General features: G+C 33.5%; 1 protein-coding gene across 7 annotated transcripts in view; it reads right to left on the minus strand.

Annotated features, from left to right (window-relative positions):
• The window catches only part of ACC (acetyl-CoA carboxylase), a 139,535-nt gene that overhangs the window by 25,438 nt on the left and 93,556 nt on the right, over positions 1 to 20,541 (minus strand). For all 7 annotated transcript variants that reach the window (XM_072533124.1, XM_072533123.1, XM_072533118.1 and 4 more), the window contains 15 exons: positions 17,394 to 17,596; positions 17,095 to 17,304; positions 16,864 to 17,034; positions 15,860 to 16,022; positions 15,297 to 15,777; positions 14,163 to 14,266; positions 13,764 to 13,975; positions 12,877 to 13,126; positions 12,566 to 12,789; positions 8,653 to 8,753; positions 7,513 to 7,930; positions 4,596 to 4,866; positions 4,288 to 4,531; positions 3,937 to 4,146; positions 3,651 to 3,801 (listed from right to left, as the gene is read on the minus strand). In XM_072533124.1, the coding sequence (XP_072389225.1) occupies positions 3,651 to 3,801; positions 3,937 to 4,146; positions 4,288 to 4,531; positions 4,596 to 4,866; positions 7,513 to 7,930; positions 8,653 to 8,753; positions 12,566 to 12,789; positions 12,877 to 13,126; positions 13,764 to 13,975; positions 14,163 to 14,266; positions 15,297 to 15,777; positions 15,860 to 16,022; positions 16,864 to 17,034; positions 17,095 to 17,304; positions 17,394 to 17,596 (3,413 nt within the window). The remainder of the gene's footprint in view (positions 1 to 3,650; positions 3,802 to 3,936; positions 4,147 to 4,287; positions 4,532 to 4,595; positions 4,867 to 7,512; positions 7,931 to 8,652; positions 8,754 to 12,565; positions 12,790 to 12,876; positions 13,127 to 13,763; positions 13,976 to 14,162; positions 14,267 to 15,296; positions 15,778 to 15,859; positions 16,023 to 16,863; positions 17,035 to 17,094; positions 17,305 to 17,393; positions 17,597 to 20,541) is intronic.

Raw genomic sequence — 20,541 nt, forward strand, 5'->3', positions numbered from 1 at the left:
TTTCAAAGCATGTGTTGAAAAGAGGAACGTCACAAATTTCTCTCGATTACAGAAATCAATCCTCAAACGAACTTCTTTGAAATTGTTATTGCTCATTTGCAAGGTTTGAAAGAAAGTATTGTTAACTATTTTCCTGACACTGACTCAGATGACCTATACAGCTGGATGTTGGACCCGTTTTCGTGTGACCCAAAAAATAACCCTGTTGAAATGACAAATGAAGATTTTCAAAATCTACTTGAGATCAGCGAAGATAGCAGTTTAAAATTCAAATACCGTGAAGGAAGCCAAGAAGAATTCTGGAGGCAGGTATATTCAGAAAATAATTTTGTTGGCAAGGTTGCAATGAAAAAACTTGTGTATTTCACATCGACTTATCTCTGTGAGTTTTCTTTCTCCGCATATGCTTACATTTGAATGTCAAATGTACTGTATTTTATTGATCTGAAATAAAGTTTATATTGAAATCAAATGAGCATCAGAATTTTTTTTTTTTTTCATTTTTTGTCGTTTCCCAGATCGCTTCAAAGGTTGGTGTGCTTCGAAATATTTGTAGCTGTACAAGTGTAGCATGCAGAAAGTTCCTTGAAAACTATCTTATATTCAAGTATAAAATTTATCCAGTACGTCTCTGGACCAGGGTATTAAATATTTCCCCAATTCTGTGTTTAGAAAAACTTGTTTGAGACGCATTCACCAGAACCGGCAGTAAAATAATTCAAATATTACGTCTTAGTTCTGCAATTCGGAAAGCAAGCATGATTCAAGGTCAGATGCCGTGTTTAATCAGAATTTTGGGCTATTCCTCGGCGAGAGTGGGGTAAGGGACGGGAGATGCCGGTACGATTAGGAAGGTCGGAGTGAATTCAAGTAGGTTGGAAGATTTGGTCAAACGATACAGACGTGTTTTAGGAGTCGATCAAAAACCGGCAAATTTGTGAGAAAACGTGATTATACTCAAAGTAATGTGTCTGTTAAAGTAAGAGCAATCACTATTTTTTGTTGTATGCCGTAGCTGATCTGAGATATTTGTTAAACGGCGCGTATAGCAAATTTGAAGTATAACCACGATGGTTCCAGTTTTTTAAGAAGCCCAGTCCAAGGTTTGTGTTCCAGTGCCCCAACCCCAACTTTCAATCTCAAATAGTCAGTCCTATCGCAGTTTGGAGATGAATTTGTTCATGTGGCGGTGAATCTAATTCCAGTTCTAACCCCAGAAATCTTTTAAAGCGTAATTTAGTAAAATCAAGGTAACTTTTTGTGTTTAAATTTTAAAGTAAAGATAGACATTTTTTTTTAATAATAATAATTACTTTCATTAAAATTTAAGAATTTCTAATAATTAAAATTATATGTATTGGTGCGTGGCCATAGCTGTCATAATTATTCCCAGTTTTAAATTTAATGTTGACATATGACAGCTCGTTTTAATATTTTTGACATTAATTTGTTTTGGTTTTTTAAAGAAGGTTAACCTTGCTATGAATTTTTCTTATGAATCTTTCCTACTTATGGGATATAATGCTCTAAAGTGGTCAAAGTGATCAACACCTCCCATGTTTAGTGTATAATCTGCAATATCTTTTGGGCACATTATATCTTTCTTTGTGTCATCTCATTGTGTACGTTTTATCATGGTTACTTCATGTGGTTGATTGGCAGTTGTAAAAACCGTGACTTCTTTGATATCCAACCACTTTATTGCTGTTATAGGGCCACTGCTCAAACAATAGAATTCATTCCTTCGAAGTTTTTCATTTTTGGTTTGCCTTTTCCTCATCAAATCAGGTAAATCTTTGCGATTAGGTCCGACTGTACCTATAGCATACAGCTGTTTAGAATATAAATCTACCAACAGTTTGCAACTTATAAAAAAGTTATCAAAAACAATGGCATATCTTGGCATAATCCAGTTAAAATCTTGTATCTCAAGCCATCATTTTCAATGTCTTCAGTTTTTCCAGTGTAGATAATAAACTGGTACAAATACCCAGTAATAGCATCACACTTTTACCAAATTTTACAACCACGCTTAATTGGTTTCTTGGGCATATACTGTTTGATAGAACTACGTCCTTGAAATATCACCTTCTATTCATCAATAGAAAATCGACTTCCGGGATTGGCTTGTTCTCTGAAAATTTCATTTAATCTATCTATAAAAGGTCTAAGAAATTGATGGCTTCAGTATTGAACAAGTAATGGAAATAAAATACCTGGAAATTACACTGTCTAGCTATGGAAACCTGGACAAAGAAGTGAGAAATCAAGTACAAAAAGCAAATAGACTGACAGGATGCCTTAATAACACTATATTGTGAAACATACACATTAACACTGAGATGAAATCAAGAATTGATAAAGCCAGTGTAAGACCAACAATGACATATGCCTCAGAAACAAGACCCGACACAGCGACAACGCAAAGGCTACTGGAAATGGCAGGGATGAGAGAACTGAGAAGAATTACAGGAAATACGCTGAGAGATCGAAAGAGAAGTGAAGACATTAGAAGAAAATGTAACGTACAGTGTATAAATGAATGGACACAAAACAGAAAAAAAGAATGGAATAACCACATAAGCAGAATCAAGTCAAAATCGTCGTCAAAATAGCAAGAGATAATCGGTAGAAGTATCGGATGGCCGCGCAAAAGATGGAGTGACAACCTTCCATAGAGGTATTAATCCGCCAATGAACAAGCAGAATTGCTTATAAAGAGGAAGAAGAAGATAAATGGTCTTCGTATGTCAAAGTTAGGTGAACCTCTCTCTGCTGAATTGTCATTTAGATGGATATTTTCTATTAATTTTTTTAACCTTTTTATTGAAAAAGCTTTGGAGATAACAGGATTATTATAAAAAGGATCACTTGACCAATATAAATCTTTGTCTGGTAAAGGGTGCAGTCCTATTAAAATAAAAACACCTAGCAATGCCCTTATTTATTCTTGGCTAGTGTTTTTGTAATTTTTGCTGTCTTTTTGTACAGCATATAAATTCTTTTGAGCAACAATTTGTTCTGTTAGATCACAAAGGAAGAAATTCTTAAAATAAAATATTGGTTGGCTTTTATGGGTGAATTTAACATTTGACTTCAAATTTTGGTATTTATGGAACATCTGTTTCAAAGGTCACGTTGATTTTCTTGTGGGCCATTCTCAGATGTTCTTTCAGTTGTGGAATTTACATCAACGGATGTAGAAAGAACAGCTTCATCAGCTTTACCAAGCAATTGCCCAATTCTGCCAAATAATTTGCGAAATTGTAATAAAAATCAACTTTTAGCGGCAAGAAATATCATAACCTATCAACATATAATTGTCGACTGTCAACTGAAAAACAGATCCATTGAATAACTGTCAGAATAGTTGGTGTATTTATCCAAGAAACAAATACTTAATATCACAAAATTTAACATTCTGTGTATCGACAGCGACAATCGAAATTTGGCGGCAAAGAAAAGTGGAAAATATCTTCCCGTTGTCTTATTAAGGGATAACATAAATGATTAATTACTACTTGCTAGTAGCTCCACAGAGACGGAAATATTAATTTGCGTCTGGGGTTTATAAAATTCATCCGATACACTAACAAACAATTGTCCACTACTGACATATTGTGACGTCAATTATTGTTAAGGTCACTTACCCTTGCTTTGCCAAGATACAAATGCATCTTTTGGTTCGAAGTAGGTAAAGCTTCTAAGCTGTAGGATCTCATTCTGTTCATCTCTAACTGGAAGGCGCAAGCTGGTTCCAAATGCCGGTAAATTCTGTCTTCCAAGAAACTTTCTCTAGCTCTGAAGTGGAATATATTGTAAATGAATGTTAAATATCAAGAGTAAAGGAGTATTTTAATAGATGGATGAAAAATGTCTCTAATGAAAAAAATGTAAGTGTAAGCATAAAGCATTCTTTTTAGTTGATGTACATACCTATAGGTGAAGAATTTGGGTGACTGTTTGTGTTTAAGTGGCGAAAAGGTAATCCTTCGAATGTGTCGAGCGATCAGTTCGTCCTTATGTCTTGCACAGAAAGCAGCGAACATTTTACTCATAGTGGAATCGTCTTTATCCCCATCGTCTTTGATGCAAACCATCAGAATATGGTTTGGTTCTTCGATGATATGTTCGTCCGCGCTAGGTCTAAAACAATATATTAAACAAAGATTAATGAACAAAACAAAAAAATCTTAATATATTAATTAACAACGGTTGATAATTTAGCGGTTTGATATATATAACCGTTTACCCTACCGGAAATGGAAATCTAATATCTAATATTACCTTCTAGCTTCCAAAGACAAACTAACGTTGATGGAAGTGCTATTTCCCCTTGATTCTGAGCCGCTTTCCACTGCATTTAAGTCTTTAGCTGAAATAGTAGCAGGACTCGCAAAATCTTCAATCAAATCCAAAATTTCGTCAGCACTTTGCTCAAAATGTTGTAAGTTGTCGAAAGCAGCCATGCAACCGGTTCTATGAAAAGTGTCGACAATCTTTACTTCGTTAGGGTCTGGTTCAACCGGTTCTGAAAATATAAATGTTAAAAATTAAACATCAAATTTATTAAATATTATAATATTTGGACATACCTTCTGCCGATTCCAGAACGGAACTCAATTTAACTAACCTATTGGGATGTGAAGGGGGTAAAGTAAATGTGAAATGTACTACTGGTACTTCACCACTAAGTTCCAAATGTTGCAGACAGCTAATGTCATAGCTTGTAAAAGCTCTTCTGACATATACCTCGAGGGCGGCATTACAGACGGCTCTATTGGTATGGTAGAAGAAATCGTGGAGAATGTCAAAGATTGAAGTTTCAGATACGATCAATTTTTGAAGGTTTTCGGGATGGAACTCCTAAAATTTAAGAAAAAATGTTGTGTGAATTTGGCTAGCATTTTTCTGTGATGTTTATATATGCGATTTATAAAATTATGTAGGGAAATGGTATTGGTTTTAAAAATTCCAGAACTGTAGCACCCCATCCGTTTATATAAAACCGAGGCCAATTGAAACCAAAAAACGTCCTGATTGTCTCAATACAAGAGATGACGGCACCTAGATACCTCTAACATGTAGACAACTTCTTAATCACAATAAAATACTATCCATTTTGTCCAGCAATCCAGCTCACGAAGTCAACCTACCCAAACACCTTCTTGGCGAAACATCAGCAGCAGTACATAGTGAAGTGTATCACAGTGTACTAGTAAAGTGATCTGGAGACTTAGGAATCTCAAAGTATTACGAGCCCCTTCCCATATCAGTTAGCCCACCTTAAGTCGATTACCATAAACAAATTATTCTAATAACTAATATGGCATTGTTATTAATATTTATTAAAAATATTACCCTTATGGTTTTTTATTTATTTTCAAAAATAAAAAAAATTCACTAAACCCTGGCTATGCATTCACTTATGTCAACATACGTTGATTTTTTCATAATTATATTAAATCCAGAGGTAGCTATGGAAAAATGACAGCAAAACAATAATATTGTCAGTAAATGTCAAATGTTTTTTTGTAGTTTTGTAAAGCTTTTTGCCGTTTGTGGATTGTACAATGGGTCGAGGTAAAGTTATCGATGACAAAATTTGTTTAATCATTATTAGTTTTTTAATTCTGGAAAATCCAATTCGGAATTCGCGAATATGTTGCAATTGTCACGCTTTAGTGTAAGAAAAATAGTTAAAAAATACAAAACTACAGGTTCGGTCGTCACAAAACCTAGAAATGTACGAAAAAGTAAAATAACCGAAGCAGATCGAAGGGCATTAAAGCTACAGTTTGTTAGAACAGTGCGCAGCGCACAGCATACACCTACAGCAGAATCTGTTGTACTCGACTCACGGCAGTTTTGGTTGAGTCGGTTTGTTAGATTAATTCGCATAAATACTCTGTCGCTCTGAAAACAAGTTTAGAAATTAGTTTCACGTTTATTCTCTCAAAGGTTGTACGTTTAAAAAAATAATTCTCGCAAACTTAACGCAATAATTTTATTACTCCAAGAAGAGGAGGAAGAAGAAGAGTTGATCACGTTAAATCTAACTAAAAGAAATAAAAATGTAAACGAAATTTTTTCACGTCTTAATACAGAAGGTGCTTTTAAATTAATAGTCGAAGAAAGATTGTTTTAAATCGAGGAAAAATTTCGAAAATACTAGATCCACTAGTCTTTCATCTTCATCGGAAGAAAATTTAGTAGACATCACTTAATTATTACAATAATAATAACTATATAAAAATACAATTATAATTTCGGTGTAGATGTGTACGCTGTGAGCTCAGGTGAACGTTTGCGTCCAAATCAAATCGCAGTTGATTCCAGCGCACACCGTCGACGTATACGGCTATCGGTCTGCAGTGCGCACAGCTCAGCAGAACCTAACAAACCGTTCGCATAGAGAATCATTTCTTTGACTTTGACGAACGTGCGCGGCATTCGACTGACTGTGAGTTATGCGTTGCTCACTGTTCTAACAAACCATAAGACGCATTATAGTGAAAAATCGACAAGCAAATAATATGGAGTTAAGCGTTTTATGAAGTGACGTTATTTGACGACACGTTTCTAAATCAACATGTCACCGAGAGGCCCACAAATTAGGCACTTACAAAATAAGTTTTATAGTTGAAAAAATTGGTACGAATTGTTTTTAATAAATTTCATTTTATTTTAGGCTAAGGAAGAGCCGCTTTTAATATTACAACAAAGGAAAAATAGACTAAGATGGTCAAAAGAGAATAAAGATTTCACTCAGTCGCAATGGGATTCAATACAATGGAGTGATGAGTACAGATTTGAAGTGTGTGTTGGAAAAAGTAGGAGTCGCGTCATTCGCAGGAAAAATTAAGCTCTCCATCTCGACTGTCTGAAGAGAAAAGTCAAATTTTCTGCATCTGTCATGATCTGATGATACAGTTTATCGATGGGATTGTAAACACAGACAAAATTGAATATTTTAGAAGAATCTCTTTTACCGATTATGGAACACCGTTTAACATCAGCGAAAGATGTTGTCTTCCAACAGGATGGCGCAGGTTGTCATACCTCAAATAAGAGTTTAAAATGGATCGAAGACCATGACATACCACTTCTGTAATGTGTTTCTAACAATCCCGACTTGTACCCGATAGAGACTTTGTGGCGCGAAATGAAAAAAAGCTTTGAGAAAACATCCTGCCAGGTCCGTCAACGAATTGAATACAAAAATGCAAGAAATATGGGATTCGTTTACATTAGAATTTTGTCAGAACTTTGTAAAAACTATGCCTCGAAAAATTGTGGATGTCATTAAAAATAAAGGCGATATAACTCAGTGGTAAACTTTCACATTCTTTTTTTTTATGTGTGTTCTCTAAAATTTAATTTTCTTATCAATCTAACGTTGAGCCAACTGAAATGGGAAGGGGCTCGTAAATATGTTGATGAATACCATCTAATTTTGTCTAAAAGTTATTTTTTTCTCAGTAGTGTAATGAGATCAAAAATATGATTTACCTGTCCATACATATCTACAGCCGATAAGAAAATGCTTTCCATTTGGTTGTGTCGCAACTCATAGGCAGGTTGATGGGCTGCGATCAGCACTTGCCTAGCCCTAAGAGCCACTCTGGAATGTTCGCTTCTGTTTAGAGACGTCAGTTCTGTAAGACAGCTGGCTAATTCGTCCGTTAATCCGGGTTCGTTGCTCCACAGATGATCGATGAGCATCGTGACTAGGAGATTCTTTTTCGAGACTTGACTGTGCGAGAAGATCGTTGCAGTTACGGCGGACATATCGTCCTTGTGTTTGTCGCGTAAGAGCGAGACGCATTTATCGTAGGAACTGTGTTGGAATTGACTTTCGACTTCGTAATATTGTTTGAGCAGTTCTTGGACGGCGTGCTTCATGCGACCACGAATACCATTTCGATACCTAAAAAATTTTTAAATAAAAGTAAAGAAGTGGTTTTTTGAACTGTCTATATTTCTCTTGTTCTTTTATTTATTATTTTTTGAGGGAGATTGTTACAAATCCAATTATGTTTTAAAGGATAAAGTGAAAGTTCACATACTGAAAACAGACAATTGAAAATGTTAGAGTACTAATCGTCAAATAAGCACATATCTTTCTATCTTTTGAATTTGGATGTGGATATAATTTGTACAAAGTGTGTGTACAAATCTTACTTCAAACTAGCATAATCGCAGTGTCCTAATAATTGATACATCAATATCTGTCTGATATTTTATTATCACACCTTTCATGACTTCCATTATTTTGCAGGTGCCATTGGCCATTATCTGCATATTACATATGCTATCAAAAAGTTCATTTATATTTAAATGGGAATAAGCCACATTAAAGGTTAAAATACGTTTATTGACGTTTCAATTTCCACTTCGGAAATCGTTCTCACTAATGTTTGTATTTTGAGAACGATTTTCGAAGTGGAAATTGAAACGTGAATAAACGTATTTTAACCTTTAATGTGGCTTATTCCCATTTAAATATAAATTAATTTAAAATGCCACAAGAAAATAGCTTCAGATCAAAAAGTTTATTTCGTACAGGACAACGTCCTGAAATAAAGTTGCGCAGCAAAAGTGTTAAATTACGACTTTCTGGAACAAAATGATTATTGAATATTTATTTACCTTTGAACAAGTTGTATGATTCCTTCGGTGGCTAAAAAGAAGGCATCTCTTTCTGTTCTCTTAGTCATACTGGCTGCATGAGTGTCAATAACACTAGCAATCTAGAAAATAAAAACTACTTAATAATAAGCAACACCAGCAGAAAAATACAAAGGAAATTCACTCTTAATACGTCATCTATTAGTTGTTATGAGGAAAGTCACTCATAACAACTAATAGATGACGTATACCGGATTTCGTAGAAAAAATGTACTACAGCTAGTACTAATGAATATTTGAGTACTTCCGGAAATACTCCTGTTAATAGAATTGCATTAATAAGATGAGTGAAAGTGTTAAAACTATTTGGTAAGTTTCTTTTAAAACCTTGCTATTAATTTCGTGAACGTCCCTACAAATAGAATTACTAAGAGACTTTATTATTTGAAAGAGATTTGAGAATAGTGGGAAGAGATGTAATTATATTTTCTTCAATTGTAGTATCAAATTGATTTATTTCGTCTGGAGGTAGATCAGGTTGTATTGTTTCTTTCGAAATTTACAATTTTCCAGCAGTGATAGGTTTATTATTGGAATCAGTAATAAAATTACAGTAAGTTGACTTTTTAGCATCTTGTTATTGCCGATTATCTTCAAATTTTTATTGTTTATATATAATATAGTCTCCCGTTTTATACCGCCTCGCGGCTTTGGGAGTATAGCAGGATAGTCTGCTATATCTAGGGCCTACGGTATACAAGGAAGGTAATATGGCCAGTGCTACGCTTCAACCGCCTATTATTACCCCTGGTTTTACCCAAGGTACTCATTTTATTCAGGCTGAGTCGACCTGGGGCCTATAGACATTTTTTAAAAATATCTAGTTGTTTTTGCCGGCGGTAGGATTCGAACTCCGGACCACCGGCGTGCGAGACAAGCATCCTACCGCTTGCGCTACGCAGGCCCCCTTTATTGTTTATATACTTTGAACAAATCGGGATCCTTAGTGGCATCTGCAATGTGTTTAATAAGAAAAAAATTAGATCTGTAAGAGCTTAATTCGTTATTAAACCATTGCACGGGTGATTTTTCAGCAGTTGGTCGTACTTTTTTTGTGGTAAATGCTTAAGTTGTTATAAGTTTTGGTAAGAAAGACTGTCAAAAATCAGGATCATTATTGGTGTCATAGAAATCCATCATCATAGAAGTCCAACTTTGTACTAGCTAGCGCACGTTTAACCTTATGTAAACTAGAAGAAGTAATAAACAGTTGAAATGTTTGATTAACGTCAACAACTTTATTCTTAGAGTCAATAAATAAAAATTGAGCTCGACGATCAGAAAAACAAGGTTCAAATACACCCAGTCTGTAGATATTTTCAGAAGAATTTGTCATAATGTTGTCGATGCAACTACTGCACTGGGATGTGATTCAATTTTAAAATTCATATTAAAATCATGATCAATTCATCAAATTCATCAAAAATAAGTCAAAATCAAACAGTATGTTTGGTTGTTGTTCTTCAGCGGAATTTCTAGATTACCCACGCGCCGCTTAGCATCGGAACGGATCAATCGATGGAACCGTACGCGCATTACGTTGGCGCAAGTCCACTATACTACACAAGTCTCCTCTGGCCGATGACGTTGACTAGACGCTGAGTAGACGTAGACTTGACACTGAATTGAGGTTGACTAGACGCTGGGTAAAGGCTAATAACGCTAACTTGTCGCAGACTAGACGCTGATTTGATGCTACCAGCGCTGAGAAGAGACTTATTTAATGCTGACAACGCTGATCGTTCACTGAAAAGCTTGACATACAACGAGACGTCTGCGTAAAAAAAGGTGTCTGGCTGAGTACAAAATAAACAACTAGCCGAACCCAGAAAAAATTAAAAACAGAGATTAATAAGAATTTTGCAAAAATAGTTGAAGACACTACTAGAGGCATAGAAGAACAGTAAAACGAAATAAAGACATCTATTACCACAATTTCGCATGAATATCTAACATCAAAAAGAGAAAAGAAGCAAGAATGGATGACAGATAAAATATTGCAGATGATAATAATAATTGGATTTTACATCAAACATTTTACGTTTTGTATTAAATTAAAGCCATAATCAAAATATTTAATGAATAAACCAAATTAAAAAATAGTTAAATTTAATAACATTAAATTTTTGTCAAAGTAAGTGTTCGATAGGTCCACCATTTTCTTTAATTTATTTGTCAATACATTCCATAAAAGATCGTCTCATATTAAATAGCATCATTGGTTCTAAAGAAACTGCTGCAGTATTTATAATAAGTATTATAAGTATAATATATAATAAACATAATATAGTAATAAAGTATTCGTTTGGGAATTTTATAAATTAAATAATTATATTAATATCTCATCACATGACCAAGGAATATGACTACCACGAACAATCCAACGTTCAGGAAAGTTGTATTTAATTGTGTTCTCACTGCACTTTTCTCTATAATGTGGTGTACCAATCAATAAAATCATTTTATAAAAAATGTAAATAAATCTCATCATTCAAATTACAAGGTAATTCGCATGTCCATAAAAAATAATTACAAATGGTACCAAACCATACGATATGCAGTTTAAACATGAATTTTAAATAAACGTATGATTTGGAACAATTGGTAATTATTTTTTACGGACATGCGAATTACCTTGTAATTTGAAAATTTAAAATTTAAAAAATTTAGAAAATTAAAAATTTAATACAAAACGTAAAATGTTTGATGTAAAATCCAATTATTCTGTTATTTTGTCAAATCCTACTATTCTATCCTGTTAATATATTTATTTTATTTAATATTTCGTTAACTATTAACTTTATTAAAGGCATTTTATACCAAAATTCAGAAGTATTGATGTTTTTGTCTAATTTTCTTTCGTTGCTTGGAGTAATTGCGTTAAATCTGAATTATGTAGTTGATTTGTAAAATGCGATTATCTCGAAAACTGTTGAGTTTTAAAGTTATTAACAAGTATACCTTTTTTTTGTTAAATTATTGAATCTTTAATATTTTATATCACAAACACCGGTAACTTAAAGAGCAAAAAAGTTTAGTGCAAATGTATGCCACATATGTGGCATAAGTGGCGCCCTCTATTAGCTACATTAAAGCATGCATCAAATTATAATTTATGATGTTCAATAGTACCCAGTTATGAATTTTGATACATAAATGTTCACAAACATAAAAGTCATAGCGAAAATTAAAATTTTAAATTTCCACTTTAACACCCAGTATCTTTCTTAATATCAACATGTTATTAAAGCAATTTGGCTTAAATCGTAATGTTTTAAAGTGTAGAATCTACGGTTTCCTTTTGTACAATTACTTAAGGACCGCCCTGTATAGTACATATAGGACATATACTTGGGTTTATCTTTTTTCTCCTGCAAATAGTATCAATCTGACATTGTAAAGCTGACAATCTGGTATTAAATAAGACCGAAGTAGAAAAATATTTCGGTTAACATTAGTTAGTTAATAGAATTAATATTTTATTTTCAATAACGTATTAGAAAAAGAGTCAAATATGTTAAAGTGGTAGAAATAATGCGTCTTATATTATGTATAGATTTCATTTCAAAATCAAAAGTAATTGTAAATTGCAAAACTTTTTTAATGTGGTTATGACAAATATACACAAAGTCAAAAGAATGTCCTTAGTGTATTCGTACAGTTAGCTACTCACTTATATTGGTTTTTCGTAATGTAAAAAGCTATCAAGGCTACACATTACAATGGTGCGATATGTGACAGCTGAACAATTACTTCGCAGAGAAGCTAATAAAGAACAATTCCAAAAACTTGTTGGCAAAAGAAAATATATAAAATTACAACATATTAGTTGGAACAGTCCACGCACACGCTTGTTTTGTAAACATATACCTACTTGTTGACTAGGGAATTGGGCCAAAACGGACGTGATATTTCTTTCGTATAAAGCCATCAGCCTTCTAATTTTCTTTTCGACGGCTGCGGGAATACGACCGGAAATAGATGCCATCACTTCTTGGAGTTCCAACAGAGGAAGGCTAGGATCTCTCAATGAGGACATAAACTTCTCAATCACTTCTCTTAAGCGTGGAGCGTTGTATGGATCAGGTAAGCAATAACCTAAAACATGAAAGAACAATGCATACATGCGATCTCCGGTTTTAATTTTCAAGTGCAATTCAAACGAATTTAAAAATTTCCATTTACCTCCAAGAGTATTTTCCAAAGCAGTCCTGAAGCTGCTATGAATACGATTGAGTTTTTCTGGGACGATAGGTTGAGATACATCCAGGTCTGAGAAGGTCCCCTTGTATAGGACGGCTTTGGTTACGAGACTAGGATCGTCTAATTCTAGAGATGCAATAATGGAGCCTGCGTCTAGGACAGCTCCTGCACGCTTGACGTAGCTCACTATACCTGATTCGTTGGCTGTTAAGGTCATAACCATTTTCATAACCTAAAATTTAAAATAAGATTATTTTAAATACAGAAACTACGATTTTCTGCCTATATACTATTTACTACTCATTTAATTTTAGCATTATTAATATTTTAAAATGATTTCTTGTCACATATATTTTAATGATACGACTTTATGTAGCTAATAATATAAATAATCTGGCTTAAAGTATGAGATTGGACAGATTTGTGCTCTACTTGCAAAAATTGATCAAAATTTTTGATGAAGAAAAACGTCATACATGACGTCTAACAGTTATCGATTGATGGATGACGTTTGACAAGACAACTTAAAAGAAGACCACCTGCCACACTTTTTAAAACCATTTAGTTTCCAAAGGATTGGAGTACGTGAATCCAAAAGCTTTCTGAAAGTTGGGGCAAATGTCAAAAATAAACTTTACATAAATTGAAAACTGATTAAGTAAACAAATCAAGCTAAAGATTAAGATAGTTTACTGTTATACTTACAATTAAAGAAAAGGTACACATATATTTAAGAAATTCTTAAAAAGGATTCTTACAAAGAAAGAAAATAAAGTTGACGAAAACATACAGGTAATGGAAAAATGGTCAGATGTTAGCCATCGGCATGAGAGAACTTAAAAATGACTTATAGTCACATTTGTTCTTACCTCGATTTCTGCATACGCTTGCCCTTTGTTGACGTGACCCCCATCCTCTATTACATAACCAATAAGCTTACCAGCTGAGGGAGATCTTAAGATAGTAGGATCATTTTCTTTGTCGAAAATGCAAGTTTGGTTACCAATCACTATACGATAACGGTCTACTTCTTCTTTCATGTAAGTTGTGAAGGAAGCACCATCCACAGATAATAATATTCCTAAAAGAATGTATATTATGAATTTACGTTCTACCATATTTTACTATACGTAGAAATCGAAAAATACACTTTGTATTGGAGTTTAAAATACGTTTATTTTGATCTTTCGATTTCCACTTCGGAAATCTTTCTCATCATGCTATCTTTTTTGTCAGCAATGTATTTTATATATAAAAAAATTACCTACCACTATCATTTAGACGATGAATTTCGATTTCCTTAAACGATCCGTTCATTTGCAGAAAATAGCTATTGGCTCCGCTCTTCGTTGCTTGTACTTTGTATTTATTGCTAAAAATTAGAAAGAATTTTAACTAAATTAAAATTTATGAGCTGCAAAATAATTTATGTTGTTGGTCACTTAAAGCAACCAAAAACGGGGCACAAGAGGAATAAAATATAATATTTTTCACAGTAAAATCATTACACGTCACGATTTATTCAAACTGACGTCACTTAGATTTAAAATTTCCGTAACATTAACCTTAAAGTTCAAATTTTCCTAACACAGCTAATAATACGACACGCATACGGAACTGCTCGATCTTTTATAGGTGTCAACATGGTATAATAATAAGAAAAATGTAATCATGATTATATTGAGAATTTTAGAATTATTATTATTAAAAAACTAAAAACATTTTTTATTATTAATAATATTGATTTATAATTTAATTAATATTCCACAAAATATTAATTTTAAATAAATAGATTAAACAAGTGTACGCCACTGATATATCACTTTAAACTTCAATGACAGTTCAGCGTTTGGCAAAATTGTTTACAATGTTTTGATTTCTTACATAATTTGATTCACAATATATTTTATATATCGTTCAAAAAAGATGGCGCCACGTGCATGATTACTCTATTAACTAGAAACCTAGTTCTAATGTAAGAAGGCAAATTTTTAGAAAGAAATGGCAAGCATTTACGGTCATTGACAATCATTTTTTTTAGAAAATTATTCTAGCTAAAATTATATTTAAATTTCGAAAAAATATATTTGAGGCAAGTTGAGATTTAGACAAAGTAATATTAATAAAGAAATAAAAAAGGTGAACGTGATCGGGTATCACTAGAAATAGGTTGAATGTCATATAGTGTGTATAAAATGTTGTATATCAAACCTGTGTTATATTTTAAGTACCGTGGCGAGGTTGCCGATAGAAAATATTCCCCTTATCTCCTTTTAACAGCATAACACTGAATTCAATGTTGAACAAATATACTATAGATCAAATACTATTACCGTATGCAAAATTTGTTAAATTTGGAGAGTTAGTTTTAAAGATAATAAATCATCTGAGCGTATACTTACCCATCATTAATCAGTTCAATATCCAACACGTTAGTTAAAGTATTGCAACCTTGGATTTGCCCTTTTTCTAAAGAGGTCTGGAAGTCTTGGAATGTATTGCTGATGGCAATATCTGCGATGTGAAGTGCACCACACATGACCCCTAACATAATATCTGGTTTTTCAGATTGCATTCTTTCAGATATCAAAATGTCCAACCAGGCTGTATCGATAGTGTTTTCCTGGAAGCATTTGGTTTCCAAAAGTGTAATCAAGTACTCAACAGTCGTTCTGAAGTCTCCTCTGATAGACAGCTCTTTGAGGGCGATCACCAAATTCTCTCTGGCTTGTTCTCTGTTTTCCCCCCAAGAGAAACAATGACCGAACTGGGAATCGGCAAATTCGTGCAGACCTCCTGAAGCAGCTACGGAGAAATAACCCCAGACGTTCTTTGATGAACGGAAATTAAGTTCTTGAACGGTACCAGAACTGGGTTTGAAACCTGAAATATTTACATTTAAGGCGTCATTCTTATTCGAAATATTTAAACAGTTGAAATTATAGGAATATTCCTTAGCTCCTACCTTCGTCAGGGTTCTCTGAGGTAATTCTAGCAGCGATGACATGTCCCCAGGGTTGTGGTTTGTGCCTGGGTTGATCAAAATCGATTTCACTCATTCCCCACGGCGATTCCCCGTAAAGTAATCTGATATCCTTGATGTAATGTAGCGGTAAGCCCATGGCAATCTAAAAAATATGTAGAAATGTTTTTCTAAATAAAAGTTACACAGAAAAGTTTATATATTGTTAGCCCGCCCTTACTGGTTTATCTAATGAGAACGAACTCTCTGAAAAACAGTTAAGTGGACGACAAGAACTTCGTAAATTCTCGACAGTCATATCTGCGTCTATAGAATCAGTTCGTGGAATATTTCGGCGGTGAAGAGAGACTTCTGGACTTGTCTAACGCAAAGGGCCGCAATGAGTATGTGACACAACAATATGTATATATATCTTCGATGTTTATTCACTTAGAAGTTATTCTGTCAGTAGGAATAGTTCGTATACTCCAGCTAGTGTATGACTGTTGCATTAAAAGTAACATGTTTCGTTACTTTTATGGTCGTAAACCTCCGGTCAACATAAAAAATCGTTTGTTAAAAAAACTGAACATCGAAATTCACAAGAAATATCCTCATCTATAAAATCGAACTATAGTAAAGATCTATTCTGTATACTATTTAACCTTGCACATGATATTCTCTTATGAGAAGAAGATATTATTTACAAATGTTGGCATCCAACGGAACAGCTTAGTTTTTACGAAAAGCTCGCACAAAGGATTGAAAATTACACCATCACGACAATTAAAAAAAAAATAAAAAAAAAATTATAAAAAAAAAAACTTGAAACATGAAGCAAAAATTTTCGCGGAATTATTAGCCTATGAATAAATCCTGATAAAGACTCAAGAAATGGAGTCGAAAGCTTAACGTAGTTAAATTCCATGCGGTCCAGTCCAGAAAATCAGTGAGTTTAATATTAATTTTTAATCTTATTCAAATTCATAATCTCAAGTTTGACTTACCTGCAGTTGAGCAGCTGGCAAATTAACATCAGACACCATCTCTGTACAAGGATGCTCTACTTGCAGTCTAGGATTCAGCTCCAGGAAGAAGTATTGACCAGAGGGATCGTACAAATATTCTACGGTACCTGCTGAGACGTAACCGACCATTTTTGCTAATCTTACAGCCGCCTACAAAAGATTTGTATAAAATAGTAGAATAGAACAATGTTATATCTTAATTTTACTTACTCTTTCCATATCCTCAAAGACTGACGGTTCTGCTATAACAGCTGGGGCTTCTTCGATGATTTTCTGATGTCTTCTTTGAATAGAGCAATCACGTCCGAAGAGAGAAATAGCATTGCCGTACATATCAGCCAGTAGTTGCACTTCCAAATGCCTTGCACATTTGGCCAATTTCATCACAAAAATGGGAGAACCTGGAATTTCTGTTTGTACCTAAAATAAAATAATTCACAATCACACATCTCAATCGCTTAAATAAAACTTGATATTATTTAAATAACAATAAACTTCTCTCTTTTTACCTGTCTAAAAGCTGCAGCAAAATCGTCAGCCTGTTCTACTTTCCTGATACCTTTACCACCACCACCTTCTGAAGCCTTAATCATAACAGGAAAACCGATTTTGTGAGCTGCTGCTAGACCTTCTTCGGCAGTATGGACGCAACCTCTAGCGAAGAGCTCTGATGAAATCTTTATTTTCTTTCCACTATACTGGGCAGTTAAACCTAAAAATATTTATAATACGAAAATAAGTTAGGTTTCGCATTTATATATAATATATATATATATATATATATATATATATATATATATATATATATATATATATATATAAATATGTTGGAAATATCGGGTATGTGGTCTAACATAGACCACATACCCGATATTTCCAACATATTTATAAATTGTTTTTTGGTCGAAATAATCACGTTAAATATATATATATATATATATATATATATATATATATATATATATATATATATATATATATATATATATATATATATATATATATTCAGTTGTTTTCCGGGTTTGACTCCGCGTTAAATAGTTTTTTGAAAAACCATTGTTTTGGCGACGTTTCGGCAGGGTCACACTTGCCATTGTCAAGTCAGATTAGTTCTGCTTGTTCTTGATGTTTCAGGAGAACAGTTCTCCTGAAGTTTTCGAATTATACCACCATTATAATACTTTTCAACAGAGATAAAACTTGAAAGAGACAACATGTAAGCCAGAAATCGCAGTTTACTTCAATGAAGGGAATTAAAACGGTGTACACCCTGTATTAAATAATTATATAGCTAAGTCAATTTCCTGTTACAATTTTATGCCACATTAAATATTTATTACTGTGTTTGTAGTAATATAATTCAACATTTCGCCTGTTCCAATAAAATGGTTATCTAATTTAATTATTTCTAGTTCTATAATATTAATATGCGAAGTGTATAGTTAGGGAGCTGGGCGAACTAAATCTGCTAGTACAATAATTTCCCCATCGTTGAAAATATTGAAACTAAAAGTAATGTCCATCGTATAAATAAAATGTAAGCTTGGATGGTCAGGATTTGGTGTTTAAATATCAGTTCTTAATTATTCTTGTACATACTGAGATTAGAGAAGATCTGTTAGCTAGATATTGATACGTTGATGTATTTTATGACAGATCAACTTTTTACCTTCAATCTTTCTCTTGCATTCCGCATCAAAGTTACAAACAAATTCTCCACAACCGTCACTCCGCTAACCAGAGACACAGAGGGCTCAATTCTAACGCCGATATTATACAGTCTACAACAGCGATCTTTCCCTACTAATTAATAGATCCAACTCCACCATCCCCCCATATGCTGACGACACTGCACTATTATCTGCAGGTACCGCCTACCGAACCATGGGAGGTTGATCTGTATTCGACAAAGCACAAGCTCAAATGGTACATTGCACCTCGACGTTTAGTGGATGAAAACCAAATAGTGCTCCATGGGGAAAGGCCAGACCAATATCCCAACAATACAGAGTCTGATCCATCTCAGTAAGAGATCTGTTGCTAAAAACCATTGATAGCTCCAACACCCAAGCAAAAGACTAGAAGTTACACCTCTACAATATCGCAGATAAAAACTGCAAATCGAAATGTTACAGTCCTGTAACATACTTCTTATTAATAGTGCAGAGTACGCTTCTGTAATATATTTCTTTGCAATATCTTTACTTCATCAAAAATCGAGTTCTGTTAAATATCCTTTTTAGGTTTTTATTACCTCATAAATCAGACCCTTTCATATAAAGGTATTATAAAAAAGATTATTTATATAATATCTGAGGGGACAAACTCTAGGCGTCAGCAAATCTAGTTCAAATTTTATTTTATCGGTATAAAAAACAATTTGAAGCGATGCATTTTACACAGTTGCATGTTTTATTGTGCTATTCTCACTAAAAGGGTTTTTAATAGCCGATCGTAAAATATTTTACTGCTTTTCAATTAAAAAAAACGTAAAATTACATAAAAAGATCGTAAAAAATCTCCCCTCTCTTAATATGTCTATAAAAAGTCCGTTTACCTGCCCGTAAAGACAGAAAACTTCACGATTTCTAAGAACAATTAACTTATCTTCAGTAGGACAGCCATCTCGACGCTCTATACGCATATTATCTCGTCTTTCTCGGTTAAGACAACCATATCGCGGTTCTCAGTTGATAGAACGATATCTCGCCTTAGTTATCGCACACACAATTATAATTCTCACAAGTTACCGCCTCACGATCTCTACGTAGTAAATATATATATACTCGTCGACATAGCAAAGTATTTTTCAAGTTTAGTTTTTCAAAAAACATTAAAAGTGTTTGTAAAATCAACAGTGCTCAAATAAAATAAAATACTAAACTCGTAATCTACAATATTTCTGCATGTAGAACTACACCTTGCTTCGACAAAGATTAAGTAATTGGTGTCTTTTATAATCAACCAATATAGAATATTTGGTTTCTGTCTTTGTTGGAAGAAAGAATCAGCCACAACAATAAAAATGCTGAATCCAAAAGCCGTCCCAAAACTTGTGCATCTAGTATTACAGCGGAAATTTCTCTCTGAGCAATAAGCATGGCTAACCTATACATAGTAAGAAAAAATGTGATATGAGAAGACTAAAAGATAAAAAAACAAAGGAGACAGTCGCACGGATTCTTTCAGAAAAGCTAAGTAACATGGAGCAAACATATGATACAGAAGAATCACTCCAGAATATATGTGAAACCTTTAACAAGATTAGAGAACATCTAATAGAAAATAAAAAGAAGAGGAAAAGTTATATGATTGACAATATACTGCAACACATGAAAGAAAGAAAAAAATCGAAGAATAACAAAATAATGTACAAAAATATTCAGAGACAAATAAGAACCGAAATACGAAAGACCAAAGAAAATTAATTAAAAACACAGTGTGAAAAGATAGAGCTGTTGGAACAAAAACACGATACATTTAATATGCATAAAAAGGTAAAACAAGCAGCTGGTCTTCAAAAATCCAATATAGCTAGCAAACTGCAAGATCAAGAAATATGCATATGGACCAAATACATACAAGAACTCTTTGATAATAATAGGTCCGAACAACCTACGTCCTACATATGTAATGACCACTTACCAATCACATCAG

Source organism: Diabrotica undecimpunctata, chromosome 5 (assembly GCF_040954645.1).
Source record: "Diabrotica undecimpunctata isolate CICGRU chromosome 5, icDiaUnde3, whole genome shotgun sequence".
Lineage (NCBI taxonomy): Eukaryota > Metazoa > Arthropoda > Insecta > Coleoptera > Chrysomelidae > Diabrotica > Diabrotica undecimpunctata.